Source organism: Schistocerca gregaria, chromosome 1 (genome assembly GCF_023897955.1).
Source record: "Schistocerca gregaria isolate iqSchGreg1 chromosome 1, iqSchGreg1.2, whole genome shotgun sequence".
In the NCBI taxonomy this organism is placed as follows: Eukaryota; Metazoa; Arthropoda; class Insecta; order Orthoptera; family Acrididae; genus Schistocerca; species Schistocerca gregaria.
The window spans coordinates 902,631,384-902,646,235 of NC_064920.1; the positions used below are offsets into that span (position 1 = coordinate 902,631,384).

The 14,852-nt window shown below is 37.1% G+C and overlaps 1 protein-coding gene across 1 annotated transcript in view; it reads right to left on the bottom strand.

The window, feature by feature from the left end:
- The window catches only part of LOC126274593 (ATP-binding cassette sub-family C member 5-like), a 271,486-nt gene that overhangs the window by 55,692 nt on the left and 200,942 nt on the right, over nt 1-14,852 (bottom strand). The window contains exons 19-20 of the mRNA XM_049977127.1: nt 3,565-3,687; nt 2,274-2,433 (exon numbers count right to left, since the gene is read on the bottom strand). Of these exons, the coding sequence (XP_049833084.1) occupies nt 2,274-2,433; nt 3,565-3,687 (283 nt within the window). The remainder of the gene's footprint in view (nt 1-2,273; nt 2,434-3,564; nt 3,688-14,852) is intronic.

A 14,852-nucleotide genomic window follows, 5' to 3' on the forward strand; every position in this document is an offset into this window, starting at 1 on the left:
AAATGATCGTTGCAACCGGTTCTATACAACAACCAAATTTCAAGCCCTTCCATAGCACAGTGGCAACATCACAGTCTACAGTGTGAAAGTATGCACGTTTGAATATCACCAGGTAATAACAATTGTTTTTTTAATTTTTTTCATTTCTAAATCTTTACTGAAACGACTGATAATTATTATTTTCAATTAACTAGTTTCAATTTATTTACTTGTTATTTTTTTTTTTTTAAATATTTTGTTGCACCACTTTCATCATCATATTGACTTTTTTATTTGCTCTCATTTTTCTTCCTATCATTCTCCTTTCTTTTGAAATCTGCTTGTGTCGCCTATAACCTGTAAATGAGTTCCAACAAGGACTGCTCACTGGTCAGTATCACATCAGCTCACATAGCAAAAGCAAGTAGTTACAGTTCGCTTTTAGCGTAGAACCTGAATATTTTTTTCGGTGTTGAGTTTCCTTGAACAGGTCAGCTTTATAAGCCATAAGCAAAGCGAGCATGATTATTAGTTCTGCCACAGGTTTCTGACCAACATTCGTATTGCACATCAAGTGCAGGTGGTTAGGTTAGGATACAAGTGTAAATTCAGGGCTACAAAACACATTGTCTGCTGCAGTTCAGTCAATGGTCATGTAAAATAAGATGTGGACAGGGCATCTTGGAATCCTGCTATACCTGATGGAAGCAGCTTTCAACATTGCTCCACATTGCACAAGTGGCATTTCAGCAATCATGAATTAACACCCACTGTCGCTGGAGTTTCTTGGATCTTCACTGTTGAACTTTTCTTATTTCTTTTCAGCAAAGACTTCAGAGTTCTTTCATACTGTCTCATTTCTGCTTGAACTCTTTCACATCTCCAGTGCCAAAAGTAGAAGTTTTGTGCCTAAATCACCTTCCATCTCATTTATCGCATACTGGAATAGTGATTTGTTACCAATCAGCACATTTGGTAATTGCTTTCATTACAGCAATATATTCTTAGAGAGATTCTTGGTGTTTCTTCTTTCATGAAGCTATCTAGATCTCTGCAGCGCTTGTCTTCAAATCAAATTTTCTTCCAAAACGTTCCTCAACACAGCCCATGACAAGACCAGTCACACATTAAATAAAAGGCATACCCAGAATTTGACGCGACAATCTTTTGTGAGAAAACAAGCATTTACAGTTGGTTCCAACCCATCAGAACTGTAATTTCCTCCAAAAAGTAGTAGTCATCATCATCATCACCATCCACGGCCACAACGACAACGACGACCACCACCACCACCACCACATTCTATGTTACTGTTAATTTTCGATTGAAGTTTTTCTATACTGGATGCACAATAACAAATTTTGGTGGATATTTTATTTTCCATCTCACTATCTATACTGTAACTTGCTCCTGACTCTGCTTTTGAAAATGACTTTTCAACAAATGATATCTTAGCTACAAATTTTCCAGTTACTGATTGAAAAGTGAAGCCTGAAAATTCTCTCAAGTGTTTCTGATTTTTTCTGTCAACTGAATTCGTTACAAAACCTATTTTATATACATACTTAGTGGCTTCAATTGGTGTAGTAGTTATAATTTTACTTACTTTTTTTTATTTCACATAATCTCCATTTCTAGATATGTTATCAACTTGTTTCACTCTATACAACATTCCAAAACAGGCCAAACAAACTTGTTATAATGCCTCGCATCAAAGTAAAGCTGTTGGTGGGAGTTTCAACTCATGTTCCATATTATAACGTGTTTCATCTAATATTTTTTCTTTTGTCAGATATTTCTCCTTTCATCAGAACAACATTTAAAATTTCTCCTTGCACGAATTTGCTACTGCTAATCATTGTTAAAATGTGAATATCCACCACAGATAAAAATTCCACATAATTACATGTTGTTGCAGGCAAAACAGTGTTCAGAGAAGTTCATCATAAACATCATAGATAGGTAGCACAGCCACTTGTTCCTTTACCAATGCAAATTGTGTCTTCTCTGTGAACATCGTAACTCCATAAACACAAAAGCGAGTCTGCTGTCATCATCACACATGGCAAGTTATTTTGTTAGCCTTCATTAGTTTAATTGTAACTTTTCAGATCTGTTTTGTATAGATGCAGTTATATATTATTTTCACAAAAATTGTTAGATTTTCAAGAAATATATGTACAGGAAGAATTTATTTCCTCTACAAAACAATTAAAAGATTAAAAATATCAAGAGTGTTGTTACACTATGAGTGATACAATGAATCGATTAAAAATATTTCTAATATTCATTACCTTTCCAAAAATATCTTCTGTCTGCCATAAGTGCGAATAATTGACAGCCCTGCCATTGATGAAGATATATGGTTCAGAACTGGTGATTTCAACAAATTGTCGAGTCTCTTAGTCTCTCTCAAACCAACATTAAGCCACATATCCAGAAAAATGAAGAGGCCTGCAATAAACAGAGCTTAATTGTTGACACACATTCCCATTATAACAATAATGGAACTTCCTGGATGGAAACTATGTAAAATAATGGAAAGGCAACCATGTATCTATAAAGGATTTGCTTGCGGCACACAGAAATATGTAATAGAAGAAAGTTAACACTAGCTTCTGTGCTCATGCTCTTTTTCTAGTAGGAGTGTATGTGTAACTGTTCCCATATCTTATAAATATGAATACTTTCATGTAATAATTACACATCTAATTAAATACATATAACAGTAGTTTGATAAATTTCATAGCTGTTATTGACAGCCGGCCGCGGTGGTTTCGCGGTTCTAGGCGCGCAGTCCGGAACCGTGCGACTGCTACGGTCGCAGGTTCGAATCCTGCCTCGGGCATGGATGTGTGTGATGTCCTTAGGTTGGTTAGGTTTAAGTAGTTCTAAGTTCTAGGGGACTAATGACCACAGCAGTTGAGTCCCATAGTGCTCAGAGCCACTTTTTAAACTGTTCAGAAGTATTTCCATCAGTGACAAATTGTACACTGAAAGATATCCTCCACTATTATGGCAGATAGAGGTCTGTAGAAAATCAGATTTCAAAAATGGATTACACAGGACCTGGTCTAAAGCTCACTGTTACCAAGTGTGTAGCTCTGCTCCCATACCTGTTTTCAAAATGAATATTTCACTCAGCAAAAAATAGTACACTGTTTTGAAATTTCATATGCAAATGTGTTGCAAATGGTACTCAAACCTGAAACCATGCCATTCATAAGGAATTCTCTTACTGCTATCCATATTCAGTTGCCAAGAGCACTGCATGTAAAAATCAAGGTTCTGAGTTGAGTTCCTGGTGAGGGAAGCAGTTTTAATCTGCCATAAAGTTTATGCCTGTTTTGTTCTACTTTAAAATGAGATTTGTTAATTCTGATGGAAGTTTTGTTGGAACTTTTTTGCGCGCGCACACACACATGCACACAAAACTCTTACTGTATTATATAGCAGCCTGCTACACCTCAGTTCAACCAAAATCCACATATATTCCCTGAAATTTGACCTTTGACAACAAATATACAATCTTACTTAAAGAAAAACACCAATATCAATTTAATAGAATATTTCCACAAAACCTACCTGTTGCCACAGCCATTGCAATGGAGAAAATAGGAAAGATGAAACAAACAAGGAACATCTGGGTGATCACAAACATCAATCCTTGCCATACAAACTCGAAGAAGAAGGGTACTCGAACATCAACTGCAAAACAAAAGAAAATTAAAAAACAAAACAAATATATATCTATTTATATGTATCTAAGATTATGAGATGTTTTTAGGCACAGCTACAAGTCATGCAACTGGTCCACACAATAATAATCCTCCTCTAATCAAGCTGAATCAATCTAGGTGACGACCTGAAAAATGATTCTGAAACAATAAACATTCTACTGCAATTTTCACCGTCAGAAGTTTGACAGCAATGGAGGGGGAGTCAGTACGCAAAATATCTGATCACCAAATTGTGTATCGATGTCCGGGGTTTATTTAGAAAGATTTTAGCAGGGACTAGTGGAATCAGGCTACAAGACACTGTCAATGGAGATAGCTCTATTGGATGAGCACCTCACACCTGACACTTCCCTTGGATTCCTCCCAGATAGTGTGCTCCATATCTTTATCTGTTGGTCTGGGACTCTCAATTCAGACAGGGAAGGTTTCAGATCCCCTTCATGTCATTTAGTTCTGATCTCAATGGCTCCTTTTGGCAGAATCATAGTAGGTAGAAACATGGGATAAGATTTTCCTTTCCTCAGACATAATCTTGTGCAATAACAACTTCAACTAGGCTCCAGTGGCTTTACTACTCTTAGTGTTGCATGGTAACTGGCACTTGATGATGACAGGCTACAGAGAAATAAGTTGAATTATCCACCATGTAACAAAATCATGATCACTCTAATTGTTCTTCCACCACAGAGATTGACAAAATCTCTGGTAGCATACGGATTCTCAACTACATTTGGAAAAAGAGAAGCAACTGTAATTTAAAGAATAATAACTTTTCATCAACGAAAAGCTTTTAATATGATTGTACTGCACTGTGAAATGCCACTCCTAATTTTCAATAAACTTGCTTCTCTGATACTAGCAGAATTATCAACAGGGTTACAATTTTTGGAAGACCATCTTTTTTCTTAGTGTAAATTAAAGCTCTTCAGAAAGGTACCACTGTGCAAAATTTTGCCCAAAGACAAATTTTTATGCACCTTTCTCACTTTTGGGGACCTTTATCCCTTCTTTGAACTAACCACATAATCTCCTTTTCTTTTCCAGTAGCTTTTCGGTAATTTTCCTGAGCAAGTATTATTACTTATAAGAGAAAAGGCTTGTGAGCCTAATTCCATTTGTATCTACATCTACATCTACATCCATACTCCGCAAGCCACCTGACGGTGTGTGGCGGAGGGTACCCTGAGTACCTCTAACGGTTCTTCCTTCTATTCCAGTCTCGTATTGTACGTGGAAAGGATTGTCAGTATGCTTCTGTGTGGGCTCTAATCTCTCTGATTTTATCCTCATGGTCTCTTCGCGAGACATATGTAGGATGGAGCAATATACTGCTTGACTCTTCGGTGAAGGTATGTTCTCGAAACTTTAACAAAAGCCCGTACCGAGCTACTGAGCGTCTCTCGTGCAGAGTCTTCCACTGGAGTTTATCTATCATCTGCGTAACGCTTTCGCAATTACTAAATGATCCTGTAACGAAGCGCGCTGCTCTCCGTTGGATCTTCTCTATCTCTTCTATCAACCCTACCTGGTGCGGATCCCACACTGCTGAGCAGTATTCAAGCATTGGGCGAACAAGCGTACTGTAACCTACTTCCTTTGGTTTTGAAAGAAAGTAAAATATTTAACTTTCAGTTAAGGTCTCCTCGGCTTGCAGTGAACATACGTTCAGTGAACTGTGGACGCCGGTACTACTAGATTTTACCATGCCGAAGGTGTCCAGTGCCTGAGTTTTTTGTTCTGGCTCAGAAATTTAAACAAGATTCCACAGAAAGTGATGGAACTATTATGGGATGTATATTATTTGTGACTTTCTTAGAGATTAAACACCAGTGAGATTGCATCAAACAACACATTTCCAGCTCTAAAGCTTTTCAAACAAACAAATCATGGCAACCTCTATTAATAAATCTATTTGAATAATTTGAAGGAATTCAATAGTGATTTGTGTGCAGATCTTAACAAAAGCAGTAATTCTATTCACTAAGATGACCTATCCAGCCTTCAATAAATTTCTTGAAAAATACTTTAAGAGAAAAGTACTTTAAGAAAAAACTACATGGGGTCTGTTAACCAAGAAACAATACAAAGAATCAAGGAGAATGTGTCTAATTGAAATGTGGGACTCATTCTGGATGAATCAATAGATTCAATAGAATTATGTGTTTGTTTACTTACAACATACTCCATTATAACATTTGTGATACTACATGTATCTGTGTGTGTGTGTGTGTGTGTGTGTGTGTGTGTGTGTGTGTGTGTGTGTGTGTGTGTGTGTGTAATCTCACGCCAGGACGTAGTCTACTTCTCGCAAATACCACCAAGGGGGCCACATCAGATGGACAGATCACCATCAACAGTGTCACATGCCCTCACTTCATGAGACACTGCAGAGAGGTTTGATATATAAACCAGGACATTGGCGCAAAGTCTGGTGATCATAAACTTTACACCACCACCTCTCCTTTTCTTGCAGCTGGAATGATATGTTTTGAACATTTTAGTTTTTTCCTTAGCAAAATGCCAGCATACTAAAACGCAATCAGTTTTGTTAAAAATTGTGGCCTAGTGCTATCAAGTTAGGAAAAGTTGTTCTGGTGGTTACGGCCCATGCTCTATAGGTGGCTTCAGCTGTTAACCACATGGAACCTTTGTTCCCAAAGTTGAAGAATGTGACATGCTTGGTTCATACCCTTCACAGGGTTTGTGAATCCATCAGGAATGAATATGATATCAGTTATCAGTTTATCTCTGCACTGAAGAAGATTGTACAATAAGCTCAGAGTTTTGTTGTTGCCACAAGAAAATAACTGCCCTGTCCCTTCCAAATTTTCTAGTCATTACTCATCATGGTCACTGTACTGAGTGTGCTGCTACACTGTATGTGAATTCTGACAAGATTAAAGAATTTGTGCTTTCTTTTAATCCAGCTAACACAGGTGCAATTTCCAGGGCACAGAAACTTCTGTTACCAGCAAAGATATGTAATTTGTAGACGGAACTATTTTGCATGGATAGGTATAAGACGATTAGAAAAACACTGTCTTGAAAATGAAAAACAATTAGATATTTTTTTAGCTCTAATGAGAAAGCAGTTAGATGGCTTTGCCAAAGGCAAATGAGTTCAGTCTTCAGAAGAATCCGGATATTAAGAAATTTGCCACATCTGTAGAGTTGTCATTCCCAAATGAATACAACGTTTGACCTACTGTTTTCTGTGGACGTCAAAGGAAGCTTTAGCATCAATGAAGACATTCTATCTCCTAACAGAAACAGACTTATTTTTAAAAATGTAGAGGTGCTTAGTATCTTGAAGGACAACAGCTTCATTTTTTCTCCCCTGATGAATGATGATTTGATGTACTTGTTTGTCACACAATACACTAAAATAAGAGGAAGAGCATTTGTTGCTTTAGCTGAGTAAATCATCCTCTTTTGCCCCGTTTTTTTACCTTATTTCAGCACATTTTCCCTTCCTTTTTCCCTGAAATTTTGCACCTACACATTCTAACCATAGTTATCACTGAAGTGAAATATTTTGGAATGCAAACACAAGACATTATTGAAAAATAATTTCCTCTAAAACTAAGTATTCAAATGTAATCTCTGGAGTGCTGCAGTAGCTCACTCAGCAGCAGAACCTGTGAGAAGGAACGGTGGTTAAGGGAAAATGTCCTATGAATGAACATGCATTACAGTGAATTTGAGCATGTTAAAGAGTCTGACTGGATAAAAATGTGGAATGAAATCGGGTGTGGCTTTATGGTGAAGCCAGCCTTAGTTAATTAAGGAACCCATGGAAAGGCTAAGTCAGGGCAGCTAGAGAGGAATCCGTACCTTGTTTCTGCCAGAAATTAGTTCAGTGCTGTAAGGACTATGCCACCTTGATCAGTCAGTGGTGGATGAAAACATGGAAGAAAGATTAGGACATTCTACTAATTACAAAGCCCTTACATCAGCAGAATTTACCAAGAACAACAATATGTTTGGTATCAACACATTCATCCAAAACAAGAGCGACAAGGGAACTAAAAATGTATCTGACTATCTTTGTATCAAATGGAAAATTATCCAGAGAAGACTATAAAAGTACAAGGAGACACGACAGCTGGCCAGTATTGATCATCAGGAGGTAAAATTCCAGTATAGCTGATGGGCACATAGAAGAAGTACGAAAACCAACTTAGCTTTAGGAACTGAGAGTTTCTTTTATTCTGGGACCTGAGTGAGTTGCCCCTCATCTCTAATCTTTCCCAACCTATCCCTCTTTCCATCCCGAGGGGAAAAACTATGGTTCTGGAAGCTAAGATAGTTTCTTTTTAATTTTTATATGTTTGTATCGGCAGTACTAGAATTTTGCTTCCTATAGGTAAGCATTAATAAGAAAGTATCCCAGTAATTTTACTGAAACAATAAAGATATTGTGCAGAATGTGAAATCTGTATGCCACTTTACAATTTCTTGGCATAAGCTCTTAATCCTTCAAGTTAGGAACCTGCATATATCCTCGCATGACTAACACAGTCATGTGCTTGCCATTTGCAGTTGCAGTTTTGCATGACACACTATACTGCTATACACTATTATGTCAGCTGAGTGGAGCAATATCTGAGGTGATCACTGTTAAGATCTTTGTCAGGACATGAGCAATTTGAAAAAAATTCATAAATTACAAACTGTCCTCTTGGAAAAAAAAGAAAAAAGAAACAGTACCAGTAAATATATCTAAAAACAAAGATGATGTAACTTACCAAACGAAAGCGTTGGTATGTTGATAGACACACAAACAAACACAAACACACACACAAAATCAAGCTTTCGCAACCAAAGGTTGCTTCATCAGGAAAGAGGAAAGAAGAGGGAAAGATGAAAGGATGTGGGTTTTAAGGGAGAGGGTAAGGAGTCATTCCAATACCTGTCCCTTTTTCCCTCTAAGGTAAGTCTTTCCACTCCCGGGATTGGAATGGCTCCTTACCCTCTTCCTTAAAACCCATATCCTTTCGTCTTTCCCTCTCCTTTCCTCTTTCCTGATGAAGCAACCTTTGGTTGCGAAAGCTTGATTTTGTGTGTGTGTATGTGTGTGTGTGTGTGTGTGTGTGTGTGTGTGTGTGTGTGTGTGTGTGTGTGTCTATCAACATACCAACGCTTTCGTTTGGTAAGTTACATCATCTTTGTTTTTAGATATATTTTTCCCACGTGGAATTTTTCTCTCTATTATATTCAGTACATGTAAATATTTAGATCTCAGTGTGCAATGTATGTATTGTTTATTAAGTCACTGAATAGCCAAAGGAAGACACACATATGAATTTCAGTGTATGTCTTGTAGCAGATCTACTGGAAACTTACAGAGACTGCATTGCAGTGTGCTTCCAAGTGTTCAACCTAGTTGTTGTTTCTGTTTCATGCACAATATTTCAATGACTGATCCAGGTGCTTTCTTAAGGTGCAGTCTAGTTGGAATCCAGGCAGCACGTACATATAACAGCACAACTCACAGCACCTGAAGAAGACAACTGGGTCAGTCCTTGAAGTATAGTCTCTAAAATGGAAACAATAACTAATGCTGAACACCTGGGAGCATATCATTAATGAATCATGCTGAGAAAGCCTGAGATATTGCTTAGTAATACACCACACTAACAGTTCTTGTCAAGCATTCACGTATGTTTTAAACATAGTAAAGGTCCACTGGGAAAAAAAACTGAAGAAAATTTCATTAATTTAAACAAAATGCTGTATTCCTGTACCAGTTAACTGAATAAAATTAATTAATTTAAAGAATTTATTTTTGATTAAATCATCATACGAAGCACAAGGTCACTGGAAATGAATTTCATACAGACCTAGACAACAAGAGCACTAGCAAACTGAAAACAACAAGGTACTTATTTAATGCACAAGTTTCAAAAAAATTGTATCAGGAATATAATGTAACATGTTTAATGAAACAAAAATATATAAACCTTTTTGGAAAAAAAAAATAGTAAGTGGAGCAGTTGGAAAACTTAGGACAACAAAACACAAATATACAGTTCAGTAGATGCCATATTGTAAACAACAGAAAATGCAGGATGGAATAACAATAATATTATGAAAAGGATAATTACTACTCACCATACAGAGGACATGTTGAGTCGCAGACATGCACAACAAAAAGACTGCCATACATGCAAGAAAGAAGTCCAGCCATAGGAGAGAGACACAGTGGTCGTGTTTGTGTAAGTTGTGCTTGTGTGAATGTCTGTATTTTCTACTTTACAAGAAGTCCTTTTGGCCAAAAGCTAAGATGTAGAGCAGTCTTTTCAGTGAGCCTGTCTGACACTCAGAATTTCTCTATATGGTGAGTAGCAATCTACCCTTTTCCTAACAGCATTGAGACACCATATTGTATCAGTTAAAAGCTGTCAGTTGCCACAACAAGCAACAATAGAGAGAAAATTATACATTCATTCTGAGATTTTCTTACGTTACATGTTTTTAGTTCAAAAGGTGAATTAGAAATGCTGATAGTTTAGAACGAAAATGATGGCATTTCAGAAGTAATGCCACATAAAATGTGTAAAGGCAATCAAGACATCAAGAACGAAATAGCACTTTTAGATGGTAGGTTTTCAATATATACCTTTAAATATGACCCCAAGGAAATAAGAAAGAAAGTAAGTTGTGAAATTGATTGAGAAACTCTGTGGAGAAAGTCGAATCCCCAAAACTGGAACAATTCTGTAACCACTCTACTTTACAGAAAAGCAGGCAGACAAAAAAGTAACAGACCTAACAGTCCCCTTTCAGTGATGTACAATATATTTGCAAATAAATAGAACAAATAATTAACAGCTTCAATTAGCAATTAGACAAATGGCAAACTCAGAATTGAAAGAGGCATCAGCAAACTATTCACAGTAGACCCAGAGAAAGATTTCAGAACAATACAATGGATAACCAGTGAATGTTAGTGGGATCTGTCAGAACCAGTTTTATTTTGCTGACAACATTGTACTGATTGCTTCTATGACAGATAAACTTTGACAATGAATGCAAAACTTGGTGGACCAAGTTTCAAAACAGGAATAAAAATAGATTACAATTAGACTATGATAATATACAAAACAATAAATGATAACAATGAAATCATCCAACAAACTGATGAGTTTTTTTTTTTTTTTTTTTTTTTTTTTTTTTTTTTTTTTTTTTTTTTTTTTAAATTCAGGGCAGGTGAAGATTACGTCTGAACGAATAGCAAAAGAAATAAACAGAAGTGTAAAGCTGGACTTTGTGCTTCATTATGATAAATAGTTTTTCCTAAACTAAGCATCTGATGCAGTTAACACTGTGTTTACAGTTGGGGTGTACAGTCAGTTTGGACTTCTGGTAATGGGACATGGACTTAAGTGGAAAAATCCATTCAAAAACTGAGTTTATCTCAGAGAGGACTGGAGAGATGCCTGCTAGGAATTACACAAAGAGCCAGGAAAAGTAACAAATTAAGCAGGGAATAGACTGGAAAGTAAGACCAAAACCTAATATGACAGCAATTAAAAGGAAATGTAAGTGGAACAACACAAGTAGCAAAGTGACAAGATGGTATAATACCAAAGGAGCTCTCAACCAAATTTGAAAGAAAGAAAGAAAGAGCTATTAGCAGCATATGAATAATTATTTGAAACAAGGAGGGGCAAATTGCCAGCTGAAAGAAACAAATTTGTAAGAAACTGAAGGAAGATAAGTTCAACATTCAACCAACACCAATGTCATTACAGTGCAGCTTGAAAGGAAGAAAGGAAGGAAGTGATTTATGAAAAGTGTGGGGAAACTACATTGTGCTGGTTGGGTGAGAATTCCAAATCCATTCTTCACGTCATGGTATTAAACAGAAGACTAGTAAATGTTGTAGGAAAGTTCTGGTAAAATGTAAATACTTTCAGATTAAATGAGACCCCTCACCGTCGAGTGTATACGCAGACAAGGGAAAAAAAATTCCCGGATTTCCTGGTTAAAAATACTTTTTCACCCAGGTGAAAACACACTTTTTTCGTTTTAAGTGACAGTGTATTTTCCCTTGGAACTGCAAAACTTATCAATCCTTTGAGTGGTTAAGGTTTTAACATGGGCGTAGAATTTCCCGGCACTTTAGAAAATGAAACTCAGGGAAAAAAGACATGTTTTGGAAATATCTTTAATGTGCAGCAACATGTGCACTGCCTATTTTCATATTACGAAAGTATACATTAGAATTCCAACAAAGACCGCATGTTACTTTCTGAATCATTGAAATCAAGATTTTGATACGCTTTTGGAAGCCAGACATAGCTCTTCACGTAATCTTGCCAGCCGATGACAGCGGATATTCAGAGCATAGGACACGCGATGTAGTCAGTCAGCCAACAGCAACATCACTGTTAAGTAGCACAGACACACAAACAGGGAAAGCTAATAGTTTAGGTTAACATACATAGTGTTGCTACAAGAAAAGAAAAACTTTCACATATAATATTTGTCTCTAAGGTTAATAAGTTGCAAGAGAAGCTAAGCTTTCACATATAATGTTGATATTTTTTGCACTTTTTACACTTTAAGATACATCATAAATGTCCCAGTAAAATTTTTAATAATGAAACAAATGTCTGGTCTTCAGGGTTCAAAATTCTTCTAAATGGCTCATCATCAAAGAGTTGACTTTTAAATGAGAGCCAAATGCTCTGTGATTTAAGAAATTCATGGCACATTCTCGCGCATAGTTCAACTTACGTAAAAGGAAATTTACTTTGAAAGTAACACTTTTCAAAGCACCGTTTGCAATATTTTCCCGTGACCTGTTAGAAACAGGTTCCTTTCAGCAGCTGATAGTGTGCAGATAACAGGTGTCATTGCGCTTGTGCAGCTAGCATGACGTAGGAAGCCCACATGTGCGTACGTGTAAAACAGTAAAAGATCGTACATTATGGGTTAAAAAAAGTCATCAGAGGATACTCCAAGAGCATCATAATTACGTGAACCATACTAAAATGCATAATTCGACTTAAAGTGCACATTCATATGTTAGCCAGATTCCAAATGAAGTAGGCCTTGACCTGATATTGTGCTTTTCAGTGTGGTTTTCGGGATGTAAATTTTCTTAGAGCACCAGTAATGTATTATATAATGTTTGGTTCTTTATTATGGCATAATGCTATACGTGCTAAAAGATGAGAATGTGCACTTGACATGCAGTGAACAGTTCAAATTAGTCAGAACTGTAGATTTAAACATTTTGATTCAAATACATTGACTGCCTCTGCAGAAAAGGTTAATAAAAGTAAAATTTCTTCAGCAAACAGATAAAAATAACTTCATTGTTTTGCAAGGCGATTAATGCTTGAATGTCAGAAAGGTGGAAATCGAATAAAACCTGATACTAATAACATATTTCAGCCTTCCATAATTACGTGAATGTATTTTAATTCACTTGATAGCTCCCAGCTACAGATATCCATTTTGTTTTCATTTGGCGTGAGAGTAAACGGAGGGGGAAACAGCAAAATCACTAAATGTTAACACGGGTCACATGGAGACTACCCACTATAGCTCTGACTGCTCTGCACATCAGCCCGGATCTACGATGTTTGTGAACTGGGTCAATATGGAAAAAAATTGAATTTTCAAAAATATGTTCATCTTGTAGCGCACATCTTTCTGAAAAGCCTGAAATATAAAACGTGTGTTGGAGGAAATTTAAGACATGTTACGAGGGTTGGAACTTGAATAGTGGCAACTATTTATTAACAACCGATGCAAAAGAGTTACATGTTTGCACCTGTTACTGTCCTTCAAAGCAGTCACCAGCGTTGTGTAGAAACCATTGCCAGTTATGTGGAAGACGTACTATACATTAGCAAAGACTGTTCTGCTGATGGTGGGAATGGAGCAGTCTACTGCCTGTCCACTCTCTGGAACAGTTCTCAAGCAAATGCCCAAAGTGGTTCCCTCATCTTCGGAATCAAATCAAAGTCACAAACTCCAGATAGCATGGTGGATGGTACAGTACTTCTGAGTCCCATGGACCAAACAGAGCAGCCACAGCTTGTGCTGTATGTGCCCGTGCATTGTCGTGCAAAATTATGGGTGGGTTGCGGCGCAGTAAGTGTCGCCGCTTCTTTTGCAAAGCTGGTCGCAGGTGATGCTCCAGTAATACTGTGCACTGACAGTCTGCTGTGGAGGAACGTAATGCGTTAGGTTAACACCATCACAGTAATCCACGAGAATCACCATAACTTTGGACTGCTCCATTCGCACCATCAACAGAACAGGGTCTGCTAACGGTGTACTACGCGTCTCACATCGCTGGCAACGGGTTCTACACAACGATGGTGACTACTTCGAAGGACAGTAACAGGTGGAAGCATGAACTCTTTTGCATTGGTTGTGAATAAATAGTTGCCACTATTTAAGCTCCAATCATACTTTGTCTTATGTGTGCCAAATTGCAGTACCACGTCTCTTCATACAGTGTTCTTCTGTCGCACATCACTGTATTTTGCTCTGTGAAATTTACACGTGTATAGTTTGTAATGGATGCCATCAAACTATGTGGAAACTGAAATCTCCTGTGGTGCCTCTCCCGCTCCCAGCAGGCTGGTTTGACAGCCTGCCCATCTTTTTTTTAAATGTAATTAATAGCGGATGGGATTATTTGTAATCAGGAGAAGAAGGACTCTTCAGAAAATTTGCACTCTTTGTTGCCTATTAGCTAATAACTTCCTGTTTAGTGTGATATAATCAATAAAGACAAGAGACAAGCAAGGGAGTACACATTTCTTCAATCCTTAGCTCCTACCATTTTTTAGTCTTTATCTTGCTATAGCTTTACATGGCGTGCTTTACCTTCTGTGAAAGAATCTATTACCTCATCAAAGTTCATTAAACATTTTGCTACATGAAAAATCGAAATGTCGTTATCTGATTCTGATAAAGTTATTAATACAAATAATACCCATGACTGATGTGGTTTCTTGATCTGATTACGTCTATTTTGTCACTGTCTGCTTCATAAATCAAAAGAGGCCTTTCTAATATTGCAGCAATTTTGTAACACACACCAAATAAACGAGACTGTTTTGGCAAAAGTGGTCGTTTTTATAACACGATAGACTATAATTC